The sequence below is a fragment of the Pipistrellus hanaki genome (genome assembly GCF_964339955.1).
Source record: "Pipistrellus hanaki genome assembly, chromosome: 4".
NCBI classification, from domain to species: Eukaryota; Metazoa; Chordata; class Mammalia; order Chiroptera; family Vespertilionidae; genus Pipistrellus; species Pipistrellus hanaki.
The window spans coordinates 92,030,727-92,050,217 of NC_140506.1; the positions used below are offsets into that span (position 1 = coordinate 92,030,727).

A 19,491-nucleotide genomic window follows, 5' to 3' on the forward strand; every position below is an offset into this window, starting at 1 on the left:
TGGCCGCCACCTCAGCACACGAGGCAGAAGGCAGAAGGCAGTGGGCACTGCCAATCACAGAGGCTGGCAAGGTCCCCTCTGGGTGGGACTCGATGGCAGAGGCTGGGAGGCCTGGCAGCTCCTCTGGCTGCCCCACCCTGTCAGGTCCCGCTTGGCTGTGCAGGAAGAGGCAGGGGCTGGCCTTGTGTCCTGTGGGGGCGGGGACTGGGTCTCCTGGGGGCTGGTCAAGGGGGCATCAGCCTGCGTTGTGCTTCAGGCTCACCCTCTGCCCAGCTCTGCTCTGTCTACCTGCCTCCCAGGTGCCTCTCCCTGATGTGTCCCCATGAAAGCTCATCTCGGTGCAGCTCCAAAGAGCTCACTGCAGAGAGCAGAGTGCCAGGCCTCCACAGGGGGCAGTGAGGGTGGCCACAGGCCACGTGCCAGGCAGAGGGCATGCTCTAGTCAGATGACGTGCTCCATGCTGCTTCACAGGACTCATCGTATTCAGGGGCTGCCCCGTGGCTCAAGGGGCCCAGCAGCAGCCCTGAGGCTCTGCCTGCCTGGGCCCAGAGCTCCGGAGCTTCAGCCAGCAAACCTGCTCCTCTGGCACACTCTCCTTGCTCATGCCTCGGCTTGGCTGGGTTTGTGGCTGAGATCCCTGCAGCCACAGGGGACTGCTGCCCTGTGACAGCCAGGAGGCAGGGCCGGGGTAGGCAGCGCCAGGTCCAGCAGCAGCTCCTTGATGTCTGTTGACTGACCCCCGACCTGGGGTGAGCCTGAGAGAGGAGAAGCTCTCTCTGCACATGGCACAGCCAGGGGACCCCTAACAGTCCGTTTCTGTGCAGGGGATGAAGGGGTGCAGAGAGGAACCCAAGGAGGATCCCTCAAAGTGAGGATGCCCCTGTCCAGACTCTGGCTTCTCCACTCCACATGGGTCCCCTGGCCTTGGTGGTCTCAGCCAGGCCCCGCATATGCTATGGCTGCTGTTCCTGAGCCTCCCAGGCCTGGGGAGCTCCGTGGCCTTGTTGCCAGGTGAGTCCTCACTCCCTGTCCCCATCTTCTGCTCAGGCTGCCCAGGCCCCTCAGCATCAACTCAGGTGGGACTCCTTGGTTCGTCCTGGTGGAGATTGAGTGTGAGGGGCCCTGCTGGGGTCTAAGATGGCGTGCCCTGTCCCCTTTGTTCCCAGGTCCCAGCTCAGGGAGGCAGGGGGGTGGCACCATGGGGGCGCACAATGCCCCCGCCGTCAGATGGCCTTGGCAGGTCAGTGTGCAATGGTACAATAAGGAGATGGAGCTGTGGCAGCACCTGTGTGGGGGCTCCCTCATCCACCTCCAGGGGGTGCTGACCGCAGCCACTGCACCCAGTGGTGAGCCACACAGCCCGAGACCCTCTGGCAGGGGTGGGGTGGGACACACACGGAGGGTTGATGGGAGGTGGGCTGTGGGCAGGGCCCTGGGTCTGGGGAAAGCCACTGTCAGGGAGCCCCACTCCTGCTGCTGTGCCCCCACTGGCCCTGCCCTGGGGGCTCCTCTGAGAGGCTCCTAGTCCCTCTCCCAGGGAGGACGTGGAGGCTTATGGCCTCAGGGTTCAAGTTGGGCAGCTGAAACTCTATCACCATGACACCCTGACAAATGTGAGTAAGGTCATCCGCCACCCCAAGGTCAACCAGAGCCTGTCTGCAGAGGGGGGCGCGGACGTCGCCCTGCTGAAACTGGAGGCCCCAGTGACGCTGTCTGAGCACATCAGCCTGGCCCCCCTGCCACCTGCCTCGCTGAAGGTCCCTGAGAGGAAGATGTGCTGGGTGAGCAGCTGGGGTTACAGCAGCCTCGAAGGTGAGGCTCAGAGGTACCTGCTGGGTGTGTGCGGAGGGAGGCACAGGGTGGCCGCTAGAGGTGTGGTAGTGGCATTCCCATGTTTGTCTTCTTTCTCTAGCATGACGCTTTCCAGGGCCAGCCATGTTGTAACCTGTGTCAGAACTGCATTTCTCTTTGTGGCCCAGTAATCTCCACTGGGTGGAGGGAGCGGTTTGTGGTCTGTTCCTGCCTGAGAGACTGGTGCCGCCTTTTGGCTGTTGTCAACCATACTGCTGTGAACCTGTGTGTTCAAGCACCGCCAGAGCACCTCTTCTCTAGTCGTTTAAAACATGTTTTCATTGCAGTTTATAGTCAGTATTATTTTGTATTAGTTTCAGGTGTACGCACAGTGGTTGGACAGTCATATACTTTTCAAAGTGTCTCCCCACCCCTCATAGTTCCATAGCTACCTGGCAACATACATGGCTGTGACAGTATTAGTTACTATATTCCGTAATCTGTACTCACATTCCCTGTGACTGCTTTGTAGCCACCCATGTGTATTTTTTAATCCCCTCCCCTTTTTCACTCAGCCTCCTAAACCGGCCCTCTTCTCTCCCACTCCCCTCTGGCAACCAACAGTCTGTCCCTGTAGCTATGAGCCTGTTTCTCTTTTGTTAGTTTATTTCATTCTTTAGATTCCTCACAGAGGTGAAATCATGTGGTATTGGTCTTTCTCTGAAGGACTTATTTCACTTAGCACAATGACAAGATTTCTTTTTTATGGCCCAGTGTTTATTTCATTGTCCCTACAGGGTGGGGCAAAAGTAGGTTTATAGTTCTTCATATGGAAAATAGTGCAACAATTAATAAATAATAATGCAAGAATAAACTCTGTATTTCACCTACTCATAACTGTAAGCCTACTTTTGCTTTATGTTGTCCCAGAGCAGGGGTCACCAACCTTTTGGACCTCTTAGATCACTGCTGGTCCATGGACCACCAGCTGGTTACTGCTGTCCCAGAGGTCCCTTAAGCTATCCTCATTTTAAATTCTTTTTTTTTTTCCCCCCCGCTCTCTGATTAGGTATTTTCTCCCAGCTTGTCATTTAAATTGCAGATTCAATTTTGTGCTTTATCTAATCTACTATTATTCCTTCTAGTGTAGTCATTTCACATCTCATATCTTTCAGGTTGATATAGATTCAAACTCAGCCACAGTGCTGGGTGTGACAGCATTCAACAGAAGCCTCAGGTAACACCAAGTCCATTCACCACCACCACCCACCACCCAACACCACCACCCACCACCAAATACTCTCCTGGGGTCTTCACATCTTTGCAGTGGGATAGGGTCTCAGGGAGTTGTCAGGATGAGGCCAGTAGATTTCATCAGGCTCAGCACATTAGGATTTGGCAGTGAGCAGGGAGGGCTCTGCACAGTGTAGCTAGTTGGGGGACCTGGGGAAAATGGCCTTCACCTCAGAGACACACAACTCAGTCTCTCCCTGTGTGTCTCCAACAACTCTGGAGTCAGCTCAGACCTCCTCAGGAGCCTTCTGAGAAAGATTGTATGGACCCAGGCTGGTTGCAGCTAGCAGACTCCCCTGCAGGGCTTGAGCTTGGTAGGGCGGGACCACTGGGAGCCTGGATGCAGGTGTGTGTGTGTGTGTGTGTGTGTGTGTGTGTGTGTGTGTGTGTGTGGGACAGGGGGCAAGCATATTCCCTCAGCTTGATGCCCTATGGAGGGGAGTGTTCACCTCAGGAGAGATTGCATCTGTGGGCATGTGGCAGAGGGACTCAGCCCTGCATAATGGAGGCTTCCCCTCCAGCCCTCTCCCCAAAGCCATACAACCCAATCTCTCCCTGTGTGACTCCCGTCCATTTGAGGCCACATGAGTATCTGTAAATGGCATGTTTGTGCACTGGGTTCACAAGCAATCTCCTGTTTCACTCTTGCAAGTGCAGTCCCCACTGATATTCACAGCCAGATGTTGTGTAGCTCCTTTTCTGGCACTGCTGTTCTGGGTGGGGAGCTCAGGACAAAGTGGAGGCCCCTCCCTTCTTAGAGGGGACCTTTGCCGCTGTGGGGTCCCTCCTGACTCTCAATGCCAGCCCTTTCTGTGTCTCCACCCTCCCTACCCATCTGCATGTGGCTTCTTCTATGTGACCTTAATGATAAGACTTCCTTTCAGCCAGTCTTCAGTTGGTGATTAAGGTTGATTGTCTATAATTTAGTTTTAATTACAATTTGATCCTGGGAGGAGGTGAGTGTACCTTCTACCTATTCTGTCACCATCTTGGATCCCTGTTTTCAATTCTTTTCTGTATAAGATGAAAGTAGAATTTCTGGGCCATTTGCAAATGCTACATTTGGTTATTAGAGGGGGGATTTCTTTTTGAGTCCAAATGTGTGCAGAACTGGGGTTTTATGATCAGATTCATGGACACTGAGGACACAGGTGTTTACTGTGCCACTCCTACAGTCCCTCCTATGGCTCTGCTTGGGTCCTCCCTATGCTCCGTGTGGGTGTTTGGACCTTGATTGTCCTCCTGAGTCAGTGTGGCAGTGAGAGGCAGGGCCTGTGGTGATCTCACAGTGCACAGGTCCCTAAATCACAATGAAAACCCAACCCTTCAGCGCAGAAGTGTTTCCTTCCTGTTGTGATGCATTTCTCTGGGATGAGTCCTTGATCCATTCCTTTTCAAGGAGAAAAATCCTGGGATAACACTCTCTCCTCAGTGCCTACCCTGAAGCATGTGGAGACCAGACTCTGGCTGATGAAGTGCTGAGTCCAGAACTAAATGGGCTTAAAAGCTGCTGGGAGGCTAAGTCCCAGGACCAGATGTAGCTGGTTCTAGACGGGTCAGGGCCCACAGAGGGACTTCCTGTGCTTTCCAGGGATGGCTGGGGGTGGCCCAGAGAGGGGAAGGAGTACCTGCTTTTTGGGAAGGAGCAGAAGTTTGGACCAGCCCTGGTTCTCAGCCAGCCCCTCCCCACAGCTCCGCTGTCCTGACTCTACCAGTTGCAGGAAGTGATGGTTCCCATTGTGGGGAACAGGGACTGTAATCAGCACTACCAGAACTCTTCCAACAGCGCTGGCCAAATCATCAAGGAGGACATGCTGTGTGATGGGAGTGAGGGCCAGGACTCCTCCAGGTGAGTTCCTCCTGTGCCTGTCCTCTGTCCTCCTTTCCCTCCTAACCGAGTGGAATCTGGTCTCAGAAGATCCATACAGAGATGTTCACTGAGTCCTGCCTCTCCCCACAGGGAGACTCCGGGGGCCCCCTGGTGTGCAGCTGGAAATGCACCTGGATCCAGGTAGGGATTGTGAGCTGGGATACATCTGTGGTCATCGCGACTTCCCTGGAGTGTATGCCCAGGTGATGAGCTACATTTCTTGGATTCAGAAGTATGTTTCTCTACCCCCTGGCTCCTAGATGAGGCCAGGCAGGGTTCCAGTGATGGGGGACCCTCCATCTTCCTTGTTGAAACCCCTGCTTCTCTCCCAATTCCAACATCTTCCTCCCAACCTCCTTACTTTTTGTGTCACCCTCCACAGTGTCACGGGCCTCCTGCACTCTGGGTCACCCACCTTTCCTGGCTTTAGAGTGAGAGTCACAGGGAGATGCTCCAAAGGCTGGTGTCTCTCACAGGAGGGGGGGCCAAGTAAGGGACCTGTGTCCATGGCCTTCTGCTCACCCTCTGATTCCCTTTTAACTTGAAAAAGCCAGCTCCAAATTGTGTCTTGAGATGCTGGCATGGACTCATCGTTGCGTTGACTGAGGGCGCAGTGGGGGCTTCTCTGAGAGGTTCTGTGTCCCTGGTCTTCTTGTCTGGGTATGAGGAGGTTTTCCAGGGTACAGTTCCATGTGATGGCATTTCTGGGAGCTCATGCTGGTTATGTTTGTCCCAGTGTCCCTGCCTCCATCCTTCCACTTTCCTTGTTCTTTCTTCCTCCCCTCCCTTCTTTCCCTGCTTTTTAATTTCTCTTGCTGGTGTTCTATGTTCTCTCTCCCTTATTTCCTACTTGTTTCTTCTTATTTTTCTTCCCTCCTGCCCTCCCTTACTCCTTCCTTCCCTTTGTTATCCTTGATCAAAGGTGGCCAGCATGGACCAGGTCTCAGGGGAAGTTCACTGAGTGGTTTCCTGGGCTCCTGGAACCCACCGGGAGGTGAGGACGGACATAAACACAGCACTGAATTGAGTGTGGGACATGGTGTGGAGGTGAGTGCTGAAGACAGAGCTGGAGTAACACAGGGCATGACACAGCCTGGTCCTGCTGGGAGGATTTGATGGGGCTGAGCTGCTTGGCCCAGCTCATGAAGCATGAGCAAGGGTGGGCATTGGGGGAAGGGGCTGTGGGCAGAGGGACAGAGGTGGTGGGGACAGAGGCATGAACTTGGAAGGGGTTTGAGGGGCGGAGGGCCATTCTCAGAGTGTATTTGAATGTCGGCTTGTTTGGTTTTCAACATCAGCATATCAGAAACAGAGGAATTTGAAAAAAAAATCCCTTAAAATACAAAAGAACTTGTTTGTAGATGGTTTGAGAGCCCCCGACTTCAGAGGATTCTTAGAGATTCAGAACCCCTTATTAGGAATAATAAAAAAAAACTGTCTGGAAAAATGAAACATTTTTGTAAGTGGGTGCTGGCCCTAAGGGCGAGGGTAGAGGGGAGGGGATAAAATTAAAGAAGAGGAAACTCAAAGCTCTCATGATCTCTATATTTATGACGTGGTGAATTTCTGTAAATAATTTTAAAAAAGAAGTGTGGGCCCTGGCTGGTTTGGCTCAGTGGTTGGAGTGTCCGACCACAGAACGAAGAGGCCTGGGTTTGATTCCCAGTCAAGAGCATGTGCTTGGTTGCAGGTTTGATCCCCAGCCCCATGTTGGTGTTCCTGCAAGAGGCAATCAATTGTATGTCTCTCACATTGGTGCATTTCTCCCTCCTCTCCCCCTTCCCTTCCAGTCTCTCTAAAATGTAATAGAAAAAAATACCCTGGGGTTAGGATTAATAAAAAAAGATAAGAAAGGAATGCTAGATACAGTGCACATGGGCATTCAGTCCAGCAGATGTGTGTGGGAGGTGGGTGGGCAGTGCCCTGCACTCCTGCTCTGAGCAGAGGTCCTTCTGGCCTCATTGGGGTTCTGGGTCTGAGTGAGAGGAATGGATGCCCAGAGAGAGGGTGGGGCTGGGTGAGCATCAGGGGCAGGATCAAAGCCGGAATTGTGATGAGGATGTCCGAGCCCTGATATGGGAAGGCTGAGGGCAGGTGGGCAAAAGGCAGAGTTTCTGTTACCTAACAGCCCCATGTGCAACACCGCAGTGGAAGCTGAAGAGCCAGGGCAGGTGGGGATGCTGTGGGGACAGCACTATGGTAGCATCCATGGTTCCTCACCTGTCACAAGGGAGGTCTTGGGGTCTCCAAGGGAGGGCTCATAGAGGCTCCCATTCATGTCATTGGCTGTCCCATTCGGGCCCCACCAAACTTTAGAACAACTGTGAGCACACGGACAATGACACTGAATCTCCCTCACTCTGTCCTATTGTTCAGAGGGACACAGGCCCCAGCGCAGCTTTGTGTCCACAAGACAGCTTTGCTCCTCACCAAAAGCAGTGCCTGGGACCGGCTTCCAGGGTGAACCTCTCTCCGCAGTGCCCACCGGGGCTCTGACCAAGGCCTCCGAGTTCTGTGTGCTGCTCCCTAGCTCCTCTCCTAGTGGCTGTCCTCGTACAGCCAGGCCTCTATCTTAGAAGCCGGAGTGGCAGCCATGACACCCAGACTGTCCGACTCCATCTCTACCATCCACTCCTTCCTCCTGCTGACTCCCCACTCTCCACTTTTCCTCCCTCCGGAGGCCCAGGCACCCTGGTACCCACCGTGTTCTAGTGGGTAGGAGACTTGACTGGTATCACCTGGGCTCCTGCCACACAGGCCCCACAGCTGGAGGTTCCTGCTGCCTCTCTGTGGAACGTTCCCAGTGTCTTGGTTGGTAGTTGGTTTGCTTTCCCCTGAGGTGATCAATTTTGTCATAAGAGGCGCCAGGTCCCTGTGGCCTGGCTGCTTCCCTGGCTCTAAGGCATGCTGGGAGAGAAGGCTGGAAGCCCAGGGCCCCACAGGCAGACTGCCACCCATGACTGGGTTCTCAGCCCCAGGCTGGTCTCCCTGCACCGCGAGGCTCCTAGGGCCTCTCTCCATGTGTGCCCGTGCATCACCTTCTGCATGTATGTGGGCATATGTGTGTGTGCGCGCACACACGGGTGTGTGTGTGTGTATGCGCATGCGTGCATGTTCGTGTGTTAGTGTGTGTGTGGTTGGTTAGTTGCATGGATTGGGAAGCTTCGATACATGCAGACATATGGTCACATACAACTTTGATAGACGTAAAATAGGAGCAGATCACTGCGAACACCATGTGACAAGGCTACTTGCCAACAAGTTCACTATCTGAGTTTACGAGGAGCGTCCTGTAACCCATCTTTTGTTTCTGACATTAGACATTTATTTCTCTGCCTGTGTTTACGTCCTCGGCAAATACTGAGCCTGAATTTCTGTTCTCAGAGGTCTCCTCCAATTGCCTTGTATTGGAAGACAACAGGCTACATTGGTATTTTAAGCTTTCTCACACTTATATGAAAAATGGGCACAAGCCCTCCTACATTGGGAAATTTAAAAAATGTACTTCTAAAGAAATGTTGGAATGAAAATTAAGAAGTTTATATGACTCATAATGGTGAAAATACCACCTTTTAATATTCACAGGGACATGGGGCTTGCACTTGGAGGGAGATGACCAGTCCTTTCTGGATTTAGTACAAATAGAACAGAGAATGTCCTTTTGAAGTTGAGAAGTGCGAAGAAAGATGTCAGAGGAAATGGAGATAGAGCCTAAGGAAGAGAATAAAAGATTGGCCAACTGAAGGAAGGAAGTCAGGGGTGATTTAAAACCAATAAAAGAGCATAACCATTATTGCTTGTCTCATTTTTGATTCTTTTTTTAATTTTTAATTTTTAAATATATTTTATTGATTTTTCCCAGAGAGGAAGAGAGAGGGACGGAGAGTTAGAAACATCAATGAGAGAGATCATAGATCAGCTGCCTCTTGCACACCCCCTACATGGGATGTGTCAGGAACCAAGATACATGCCCTTGACCAGAATCGAACCTGCGACCTTTCAGTCCACGGGCCGACGCTCTAACCACTGAGACAAATGGGTTTCAGCTCATTTTCATTTCTTATAAGTGTATTTCCAGTAGGATATGGTCTCACTCATCTAGGGGAAATGAAGAACAACATAGACTGATGAACAAGAACAGGCCCAGAGACAAGGAGCCATGGGTCAGACTGTTGGACCTCAGACGGAGGGTGGGGATAAAGGGGAGAGATCAACCAAAGGACTTGTGTGCATACATATGAGCCTAACCAGTGGTCAGGGAACAACAGAGGGGTGGGGGCATGATTGGGGAGGGGTGGGGATGGGAATGGGGGTATGAGGACAAATATGTGATAACTTAATCAATAAAGAAATTAAAAAAATAAAACAAATAAAAGAAGCACCTGGACTAGATAATAAAGAAATTACAGGGTTGCAAAGCCAAAGGTGAGTTCCTTAAATCTAATGAAGTAGGCCAGTGGTCAGCAAACTCATTAATCAACAGAGCCAAATATCAGCAGTACAACGATTGAAATTTCTTTTGACAGCCAAATTTTTTAAACTTAAACTACATAGGTAGGTACATTGTTATTAACTTAATTAGGGTACTCCTTAGCTGGCCTTTGCTAAAAATTCAAGGGGTCAAAGAGCTGTATGTGGCTCGCGAGCTGAAGTTTGCTGACCACTGAACTAGGCAAACCTCTGGCAAGATCAATCAGGCAGGAAAAATGATGCATAAATAATATTAGTAATAAAGAGACAAACAAAAACATGGACAGGCAGAGATGTTTAAAAATCAGAAGAGGTTAGTATGAACAACCATATTAGACAAATTTGTCCTCAGGTGAAATGGACAACTTTTAGGCAAGTATAACCCTAGGAACTGACTTTAGGACAAAGGGAAGCAGGACCAGATTGATAATCAGGAAAGGCCTGCTTCTGGGTGGTGAACATCTACCCAGAAGTAAAATATAAAGGAAAACATGGGAGAGTTATAGCACAGCATGGCTTCCTGGAGAATTACACTGAGCCTTCAAGGCCTAAGGGATCTTCAGGGAACAGAAAGAAAGCAGCCCCATGGCACACTGTCTGGAGCACAGAACCAGGCACAGAGAATAAAGGAAAATTTCAGGCCACTTTCCATTATGAACATATCAATAGAATGAACCAACCCAAAGTAAAACATTGTCAAACCAACTCTCAAGGTGTAAAATAATTACCAAAAGACTCAGCAAGGTCTAAACCACATATCGTTTAACACCAATTAGTGCAATATGCCATATTAACGGAGCAGAAATAGATGATAAAAGCCATGTGATAATCTCAATAGATATGGAAAAATAATTTTATTTTGGTTGATAAATTCAACTATAGTTTGGGCCATAGGTGATTTTCTAAAATGACAAGGGTGGCTCTCCCAGAGCCTATGGCAAACGACCTGCTTGTGGGTGTTGGGGGTACGCTAGCAGTCCGGCCCCTGAATGAGGGATGGTGGACAGGGAGGTCCAGATAGTGCAGGTGACTCCAGGCAGCACACAGCAACCAGAAACACACAAAAGGAGTGAGGATCAGGGAGGAGGGGACGAGGCTACCAGGAACAACATGGCAGTGTACACGGAACTCCCAAGGCCATCTGCACACAACTTTAGAACTAATGTAGGTGCAGCGAGCCAGCTTTGCCCGTGATCAATGCAGGTTCAGTGCTGAAATCCCACAGGAGTTCTAGCCACTGCCAATGGCCACTTAGAAGAGGAATCAGTAAGATAACATTGCCCATGACTACTACCAGCCAGGGTGAGTGAAATGTATTTTGTTGACACAAGAACTGAGAAAGTGCTAGACTGCCACTAGGTAGTCTCGGCTCTCCCCTCCCCAGCGTCTTCTGTTTCTGCACCTGATTTTAAGATGAATAAGATCTGAAGGGTTCACAGTGGGCCAGATCACTCACCTATGATATGAGGCCATCCTGTATCAAAAGAGCTTGTATTTCAGGTACCTGGTGCAGTTGGCTCAGGCCGAAAAAGCAATCAGCAGTGACTGAAGGGGGAGGCAGGGTTTTACTAACTTCTCCTGGCTTCAAACCTTTCTGCTGATGAAAGGGTCCGGTTGTTGATTCCTCCCATCGCCAGATCTAATGGTTGTGTTGGCTATGCCATGCTCAAGGCTGCAGGCTTTCTGCAAGATAACTGCTAAGCACAGTAAGTTTTCTCTGCCCCGTTTTATTCTCCTTAACATTTTAAGATCAAGATGCTTTCTGGACAAAGATTCTTGTTCATGAGTCAAAAGAACACAATTCTATATAAAGTTTAGATGTGTGTGGTTTCTTGAGAAGAAAAATGAGTCCTCTTTTGAGGACTCATTTATGAATTAAGAGTAAATAGTGTCTGCGATAAGTAAATCTTAACGATGAGGTTATAATATCTAATCTCCAGGTTGTGTGAATCCCATGAAAATGTTAACAACTGTATTTGTTTTAATGTTTATCAAAGAAAAGTGCTTTGGTGCGCTATACTTATAAGAAATATTAATCATGCTCTGTTAATTGTGGTTGCTCTTTTCTGGTGACAAAGCACATTCTCACCTGGCTGGGAGTTGTGAGCCCTCGGACATGGAAGGCAACAGCAGAATGCAGTCCATCCTCTTGTTTGGAGAACTGTCTATCATTAATGGAGAGATTTCCAACCTCATGATGAGATAATCTAGTCCCACTACGTACAGCCCCTAGCCCTATCACCTGTTACTGGTCCCTGGTCCCTGGAGGCATCCACCCTCAGTGACCCTGGCACCCCAGCCTGCATGATGTGTAACCTGTAATGATGCCCTGGTGCCCACTTCCCCATGCCTGTCATTCTTGCTTCCCCACAACATCTCTGTCCCTCTACCCAATAGAAGCAATGGCTGATGGTGGCCACAGAGCTATTTCTCTGGCTGACCTGCTGCTCTCCCATCCTGCCAGCATGACTGGAATAAACACTCCCACATGATTCAAGCCTGTTTCTGCTTAATGAGCTCAAGCAGTGACAGGCAGCCCGGACCCACTGGCGCTCTGGTTACAAGTTCACATAAACTGAAGCCCACGCTGTGTGACCTCTGTGCCTCCCTGATTTCACTGAACCGGTTTCCAGGGAACACTGTTCTTTGTAAGTCTCCTGCTTGGTTTCTCTTTGGGTGAGTTGGGGTCTACACCCTGAGCATCTCTGTGGTGTGAAGGGCCCTCTATGGGAACATGCCCCTTCAGCAGGCATTTGTTTGCCATTTCCCTTCCTCCACCTGCTTCTGCCCCAGGAGGACTGATGGAAGTCTCTTATGTGCTGCCCCTTCCTCCTGCCCTCAGCCCTTGGCTTTCATGTCATTGGTCCAGGAAGGAGGCGCTATGGAGGTGGTGGCTGCTTAGTCACGGGTTCCAGGGGCGCAGTCAGGACTTGGAAGAAGGAACTCACAGAAACACAAACCTGTTCCCTTTTGTTTGTTAGTGTCCAGTCCCCTTCTCCCAACAAGAGACACTGAGGGCACCTCTACTTCTTGCTGCTCTGCCACCTACCAAGTTCCCCATTTCCTATCTCCCTGGATCTCAGTTCCAGACCTTGATTTCCTGACCCCTGCTTCCTGTGTAGAGGCTGCGGAGCTTCTGATTGTGGGCTTCTTGGAGTCCTACCCACAGCAGCTGGAGCCAGGTGTGGCCTGAGGAGGCCACTCTATATTCAGGCCTTGGAGCTGGACGCTGCTGCCTGGCCGGCCATGGGAAGCCAGCGTTGAAAACGGGGGCACAGAGCAGGGACTTTGGGTGGATGCTGAGCTCAGTGTCGGCCCTAAAGTAAGATGGCAACAAGCTGACAGAGATGGACTGGTTACTGAAGGCCACACACAGAGAAGAAGAGCGACTGGCTGGTTTGTGGAGTATTTGATTCTGTTCTAAGATGACTGGGCAGAAAACTGGACTTCCCAGATGCTAGTCCTCTGGTTTTCTGGGCTCAAAGGTTCTAGAGATGGATCGCTCCCCCTACTCTTGGGGTGGCCCCAAATGCAGGAGGAGAGGAGGGCCTGGGTTGTGACCTTGTTCCCAGTCTCATGGCTCTCACCACCTTCCTCTGTGCAGGTGACCCTCTGGAGTCCCTGCCAAGATCTGAGTTGCCTGGAACCCTCAAGTTCAAGGTGGCCCTGCCTCCATGTGTCCTGCATAGTGAGGAGCTTCACACCAAGCACCAGAACAGTGGGCTGCACTTCTCCCCAAACCCCTCTTCTTCCTCCCCTCTATCTATTCTCAGCGGCCATCACTGATGCCGGGTCCTCCTTCTTTGCTTTGAGTTGATACCGTGCCTTTGTCTGCTGCTGTGCTGTCTCCTAGGCTGGGCCCAGGAGGATGGGCAGGTCGGCCGGGCCATTCAGGCACCCCACTACATTGGGAGGCCACTGGGTTCCCATTTCCACAGCTTCTGGCACCAGTTGCCTAGTTTGCCTCCTTCTGCCCTGTGGCTTCCTGGGACATCCCCACCAGCTTTTCCCCCCAGACACACTTTGGGGTCATGTTGGATGTTCCAGACTTGCCTGCAGTTTACATTCTATTGGGATTTGAAGAGTTGATATTTGATGACACTGTCTCTTTTTAACCTTGAATGATATTTTATTTCGTGTGAGTTTTCTTGTAAGGAAGCTGGTGGTTGTCACAGACTCTGATTCGGAATGTAAGGACCCGGCTGTGAATGGAGTCTTTACCATCATGGCTTCGCATTAGCTACACTGAGAGTAACATATGAGTTTCTGCTTCTTTTTCTCCTGATTTGTGTTTAAAACATTTATCTTGCATGCAGACACCTTGGGAACCTTCATCTTAAAACATTTTCAAGTGAGGCTTTTGGCTTTTCTGAGTAGAAATCATATTATCTGCCAATGATAGTCACGTGATTCCCTCCCATGACCCTGAAACCTCTTGTCTGTGTTTCAGGCAGATCTGCTGGAGCTGATTCAGTGCTGTCTTTGTCCCAGGTATGGCCCAGCTTGTTATCACCCAGCCTGATGCCGGGGGGAGGGAAGTCTGGGTCCAGCATCAGGCTGGGCATTGGGGCCTGTGGCTTCTAGCTGATTCCTCTGTGACTTGCTTTTCTGCCATCCGACCTGGGAATCAGTCCCAAACCCACATTCCCTGCTGAGGTGGGTAAAGGTCGGGGCTCTGACCAGAGCACTGGCAGGGGGGAGGAAGCCCGCCTCTTATCAGCCATGGTCTAGCCCCGGGCCTGAATGACTTGCTGTTTCTGTGAGCCCAGCCCATTCCCTCCTCGGTGCTCACTCCCCCCACCATGGGGCTCCTGGCCATTTTGGAACCTGTTTTTTTTTTTTTTTTTTTTTTTTTTTTTTTTTTTTTTTTTTTTTTTTTTTCCTGTGGAGATCCCCAGTGTTCCCTGAGGATTCTGATTCTGGGTGCCCCTGGACACACCAGCATCTCAGCAAGGGTGACAGGGACTCTGGCCCCAGGAGGGAATGATGGGTTTCTAGGGATGCGAGCTCACCTAAGTGTTGGAACGCATCCCTTGGTGGTCTCCTCGCTGGGCTCACAGGGAAGAGAGGACTTGGCCTGGTTCAGGAGTGTGGGAATTCCTCTTGCTTCTCCTCTCAGAGCATTGTCTGCTCCTATCCCATGCTTGGTGGAGAATGATTCTCAGAATGTCAAAGGGAGGAAAAGCCTGTGCCTGGCGGGTGGCCAGCCTCATCCTGAGATTGGACTTGGGGGACAGAGCTCCTCCATGCAGAAAGCAGGGAGGGTGAAAGGGGAAGTTGGCTCCCAGCGATGTGCGGGTGTCGGGATTGATGTGAGAAGAGGTGAGAACTAGCAGTAAATTGGCACCTCTCACACCCTTTGCCCTGCATTTTTTTTCTGTTTTATTTATTTATTTTTTTAAAATAAATCTTTATTGTTCATATTATTACAAAGGTTCCTCATTTCTTCCCCCCTCCACCAGGTTCCCACCCCACCCTCTGCCCCCTCCCCATCCCCCATTGTCCTCATCCATAGGTGCACAGTTTATGTTCAGTCTCTTCCTCCCTTCCTTTCCCCGATAGTAAATCCCTTTTCAGATAGTAAATCAGTTACTTAGCATTTTCTTATGTCAATAATACCTCCACATGCCCAATGATACACTTCACACAAAAGACATTTCCAAATAGGTCAACCAGCCTCATCCAGGCCCCAACCAAGGCACTCACAGATCAACACCCCAGTGCTATACTAACTCAACACATCCAGATCTAAGACTTCATCACTTGATTCAGCAGACCCTCAAGTTCCCGCAAAAGTTTCCAGCCATGTCTGAGAGGCAGCCGTGGGGCAGGGGCAGGTGAGGAGCGAGCTGTTCCGGGCCTGGCTGCTCCGGGCCTGGCCTCTGTTGTTCTGGTTCGTTCCACAACCAGCTGCTCCGGGTCTGGTCACTGCTGCTCCCGACCTAGTTGCTCTAGATTTGGCTGCTGCTGCTCCAAGCCTGGCCGCTCCTGGCCTGGATGCTCCGGGCTTGGCTACTGCTGTTCTGTGCCTGGCTGCTCCCAACCCAGCTGCTCTGGGCCTGGCTTCTCCCGACCTGGCCACTCCGGGTCTGGGTGTTCCTGGACTGGCCACCCCTGCCCTGCATTTTGACAAAGCTTGATCATGCTAAGGACGGATGAGGACAGCTGAGCAGAGGCCTGAGTGTCCTGGAGTGGCCGTAACAAATGCCACAGACTCAGGCCTTTAAACAAAACCTTATTCTGTCCCAGTGTTGGAGGCTGGAAGTCTACTATCAAGGTGCCATCAGGTCCCACTCCCTCCAAAGGCCCCAGGGCAGCTGCCTTCTCCACCTCATGGTGCTGCTGGCCTTCTCTGTCTGCAGGTCCAGTTAGTCTGTCCTTTTTGGGGGGCACTGTGAGCTTCACAAGAAGGAGGGGGCAAGGGAGCACTTGGCCTGCTGCTTTCCTTCACCCCCTTTTTGGCTCAGGTGCCATCCCCCACCCCATCCGTGCCCTGCTCTGTTTTGTTTCAGAGCATGTGACTTACTAATTATTTACCCAAAGATAGGCTTATCGATTTTAGGGAGAGGAAGGGAGAGAGAGGTGTGAGAAGCATTGATCGGTTGCCTCTTGTATGTGTCCTGATCTGTGAATGAATTCTCAACCTAGGTAGTATGTGGCCTGACAGAATTGAACCTGAAACCCTTCAGTGTACAGCATGATGCAAAGCATCTCATTTCTTTCTTTTTAATGTACACACTGTCATCTTACGACTGAAATGTAATATTTCCGCATCAATATTTTTCTTATTATTTTTGTGTGAATCCTTACCCAAGGATATTTTTCCATTGATTTTTTGAGAGAGTGGGAGAGGCAGAGACAGAGAGAAACATCGATGTGACCCATTGATTGTTTGCCTTCTGCAAGAACCTGCAACCAAGGTAGGTGCCATTGACGAGAATCACACCTGGGACCCTTCAGTCTGCAACCTGATGTTCTATTTACTGAGTCAAACCAGTTAGGGCTCCAGCACCAATACTGAGTGTCTTCTCAGAGAGGATCCCACATATTTCCTGTCTGATAGCTGGTCTGCTGGTCATCGCTTATCCCCCTGAAGGGATAAGCCCCTCCTCCTTCTATGCCCTATCCCAAAGGAGATTGGCTTCCCCTTGGGGCAGTCTGGGCAGGAGCATAAAGGGGCTCAGAGGGGTCCAGGAGCAGAAGGGAGAGAGGCCTGGCATGGTGAGGACACTGCTCAAAGCCCATCCTCTCCATTCCCAGGTCCCTGCCCCAGATTTCCTCACTGGCTCTCCCTTCTCCCCCTGCAGATGCTGTGGCTGCTGCTCCTGACTCTCCCCTGTCTGGGGGGTTCTGTATCTGTGACCTCAGGTGGGTGCTGACCCCAGGCCTGGCTTGTCTCCGAACTCCTGACTATAACATCTCTGAGGCCACCCCTGGGATGGGGTGGAGATCCCCCTGAGGGTGGCTGTGGGAGGGACTGAGGATGGGGCCATGCTGAGTGCCAGGCAGCTGTGCCTGGGTCCCTGATGGCTCCTCCTCTGCTTCCCCAGATCCTGGCCCCAGGCCTGAGCAGGTGGTCGTTGTTGGGGGACATGATGCTTCCTTGGGAGCATGGCCGTGGCAGGCGGGCCTGTGGTTCTGGAATGAAACTGTCTTCTATTGGGGTCTCATTTGTGGGGGCTCCCTCATCGACCCCCAGTGGGTGCTGACTGCTGCCCACTGCATTAAAGAGTAAGTCCCTCCTCTGCCAGCACCTGGGGTGGGTGTGAGGGACAACATGGCAGGCATGTGATGTGTGCTGTGGGCAGCTCCTGGGGTGAGTTGGTACAGATCCCCCACCAGGATTCAGCTTCCTGGAGCTCCCCTTGCCCACCACAGAGGGGAGGTCTCAGGGTTCTGAGGGGCTGGCCCACTTCCTGCTTCAGCCTCTCAGAAGCCTTTGGCCTCTGTCCTTAGGACAAATCCTGACCCTCAGCACTTCAAGGTCCAACTAGGAGAAGTGAGACCCTCATTGATTGACAGTGTGCCAGTGTCTAGGATCATCCGCCACCCTGAGTACAGGACTGAAGAGGGAGCACTAGGTGGGGCGGACGTGGCGCTTCTCAAACTGGGGACCCCGGTGCGACCATCTAAGCTCGTCAAGTGGATCAGACTCCAGCCACCCTCCGCCGCATTCCCCCCAGGCACCCGATGCTGGTTGACTGGTTGGGGCAAGATTGGTCCTGAAGGTAAGAACCAGAATGAGTGGGAGGAGGAGACTGAGGGTGATGCCCTGGGTGGGTGGGAGAAGGGCATGCTTTACAGAGGAGGCTGCAGGTGGGGTTCCTCTGGAATCTCCCTTGGGTGTAGGAGACACACAGCCTGAGAGGACTCTGTTCAGGAGCAGGGACCAAAGTAGCAAGAGTGAGGCATGGACATGGGCTTTTTTTTTTTTTTTTTTTAAATTTCAAGGATGTGTTTTCCATTGATTTTTAGAGAGAGTGGAAGGGAGGTGGAGAGAGAAACATGGATGTGAAAGACATATCTCTTAGTTGCCTTCCTAACCAGGGCTGGGGTTTGAACCTATATTCCAAATACTTGCCATTGACCAAGAATTAGAACAGGGACCCTTTGGGCCAGTGCTCTAACCACTGAGAACACCGGCCAGGGTGCCAAGGGCATTGGTTTCCCTCACTCTGTGCTTCCTTCCGGGAGTCCCGTTCTCTCTGAGTCCCCCCCCCCCCCCCCCCCCGCCTCAGGGATGGAGAGGAAGAGGGAGAACTCCAGTGACCTGCTCCAGGATTCACTGTTAAATGGACAAAGTCAAATCTGACAGGAGGTCCGCTCACTCTGCATTTCTCGTGGGAAAGCACTTGCTCTGATTTTTCCCACATATATTTTTGGGTTTTTTTTTTTTTTTTGATCTTGTTGCCCCCAGTGTCAGCCTAGAGATTATCAGCCCACTGGCCTAGAATGAACTCGAAGAGCTGGGGTCTTGGGTGACTCCCAGGGTCCCCCTGGGGGCGCTGAGGCTCAGTCTGAGGTTCTAGAATTCGTGGCTTGTGACTGGCTGCCCCCTCAGGACAGCAGGCTCACTGGGCTTCTTCTCACAGAGCCGCTGCCGTGGCCGTACAATCTGCAGGAGGTGGAGGTCCCCATTGTGGCGGATGAGACCTGTAGGCAGCAATATGGCAAACTTATCAAGGACGACATGCTGTGTGCGGGGGGCTGGGGCCAGAACTCCTGCCAGGTGAGACCCCCAGACTGTGGCCTCCGTCCACTGTTCCTGCCTGCAGGGACCCTGATTATTGACCGACTGTCTCTTTTTCCCACAGGGTGACTCTGGGGGCCCTTTGGTCTGTAAATGGAGGAACACCTGGGTCCAGGTAGGGGTGGTGAGTATAGGGTACAAGTGCGGTCTTTTCGGAGAACCTGGAGTCTATGTCCAAGTGAAATACTACTTGCCTTGGATCCACCATCATATTAACTCATCTCCTTGAGCCCGAGGCCGGGCAAGGATGCTGCCCATGTGAGATGAAGACAGGCTCTCCATGGTGTCTGAGGACCTCACTGCTCCTTCCCAATGTCAGCTCTTCATTGCTCCTAGAGCCCTCCTCCACTCCAGCCCCTCTGAGATCCTCCAGCCTCTGCCACCTCCATCAGTCTGTCTCCCCCTGAAGGCAAAAGGGAGAGGAGGGCTGTGGTCTGAGGTCAGGGGAGGCACTGCCGGCATCCTGCCTCCTCCCCACCCTCTGTAGCTTATTAAACTGCACGAAAACTGCTCTGGACTGAGTGTACTTACTTGTGGGCGGGGCCAGGCTGCCATGGGTGGTCCATCCTAATGGGGAACCAGGCTCTGGAAGGTGGACCAGGGGATGGGCAATTATGGCTGCAGCGTGGAAGAGGGCCACATGGGTGGGCTCTCTTGTCTGGGAAGGAGGAGGAGTGTTCTGCCTGGGGCTGGAGACCACAGCCCTGAGGGCTGCTCCCAGAGCCGCCCACACCTTCCCTCTTCCTCCTTCCATCCTCGTCAGTGTGGAATGGATGCTTTGAAGGACTTGGACTTGGCTGCATACAAACAGGAAGCA

General features: G+C 51.7%; 1 protein-coding gene across 9 annotated transcripts in view; it reads left to right on the forward strand.

Annotated features, from left to right (window-relative positions):
- Positions 1-19,184, forward strand: part of LOC311621298 (mastin-like) — a 59,380-nt gene extending 40,196 nt beyond the window's left edge. The window contains exons 2-9 of one of the 9 annotated variants that reach the window (XM_084881226.1): positions 4,777-4,933; positions 5,045-5,095; positions 13,875-13,915; positions 16,732-16,792; positions 16,975-17,155; positions 17,381-17,652; positions 18,517-18,653; positions 18,739-19,184. In XM_084881226.1, the coding sequence (XP_084737352.1) occupies positions 4,906-4,933; positions 5,045-5,095; positions 13,875-13,915; positions 16,732-16,792; positions 16,975-17,155; positions 17,381-17,652; positions 18,517-18,653; positions 18,739-18,903 (936 nt within the window). In that variant the 5' untranslated portion in view covers positions 4,777-4,905 and the 3' untranslated portion in view covers positions 18,904-19,184. Of the gene's footprint in view, positions 1-4,500; positions 4,953-5,044; positions 5,096-5,989; positions 6,002-9,305; positions 12,821-13,874; positions 13,916-14,329; positions 16,345-16,731; positions 16,793-16,974; positions 17,156-17,380; positions 17,653-18,516; positions 18,654-18,738 lie in introns of those variants that run through there. The other 8 variants (XM_084881227.1, XM_084881231.1, XM_084881229.1 and 5 more) reach the window with 8 other exon arrangements.
- The last annotated feature ends 307 nt before the right edge of the window (positions 19,185-19,491 follow it).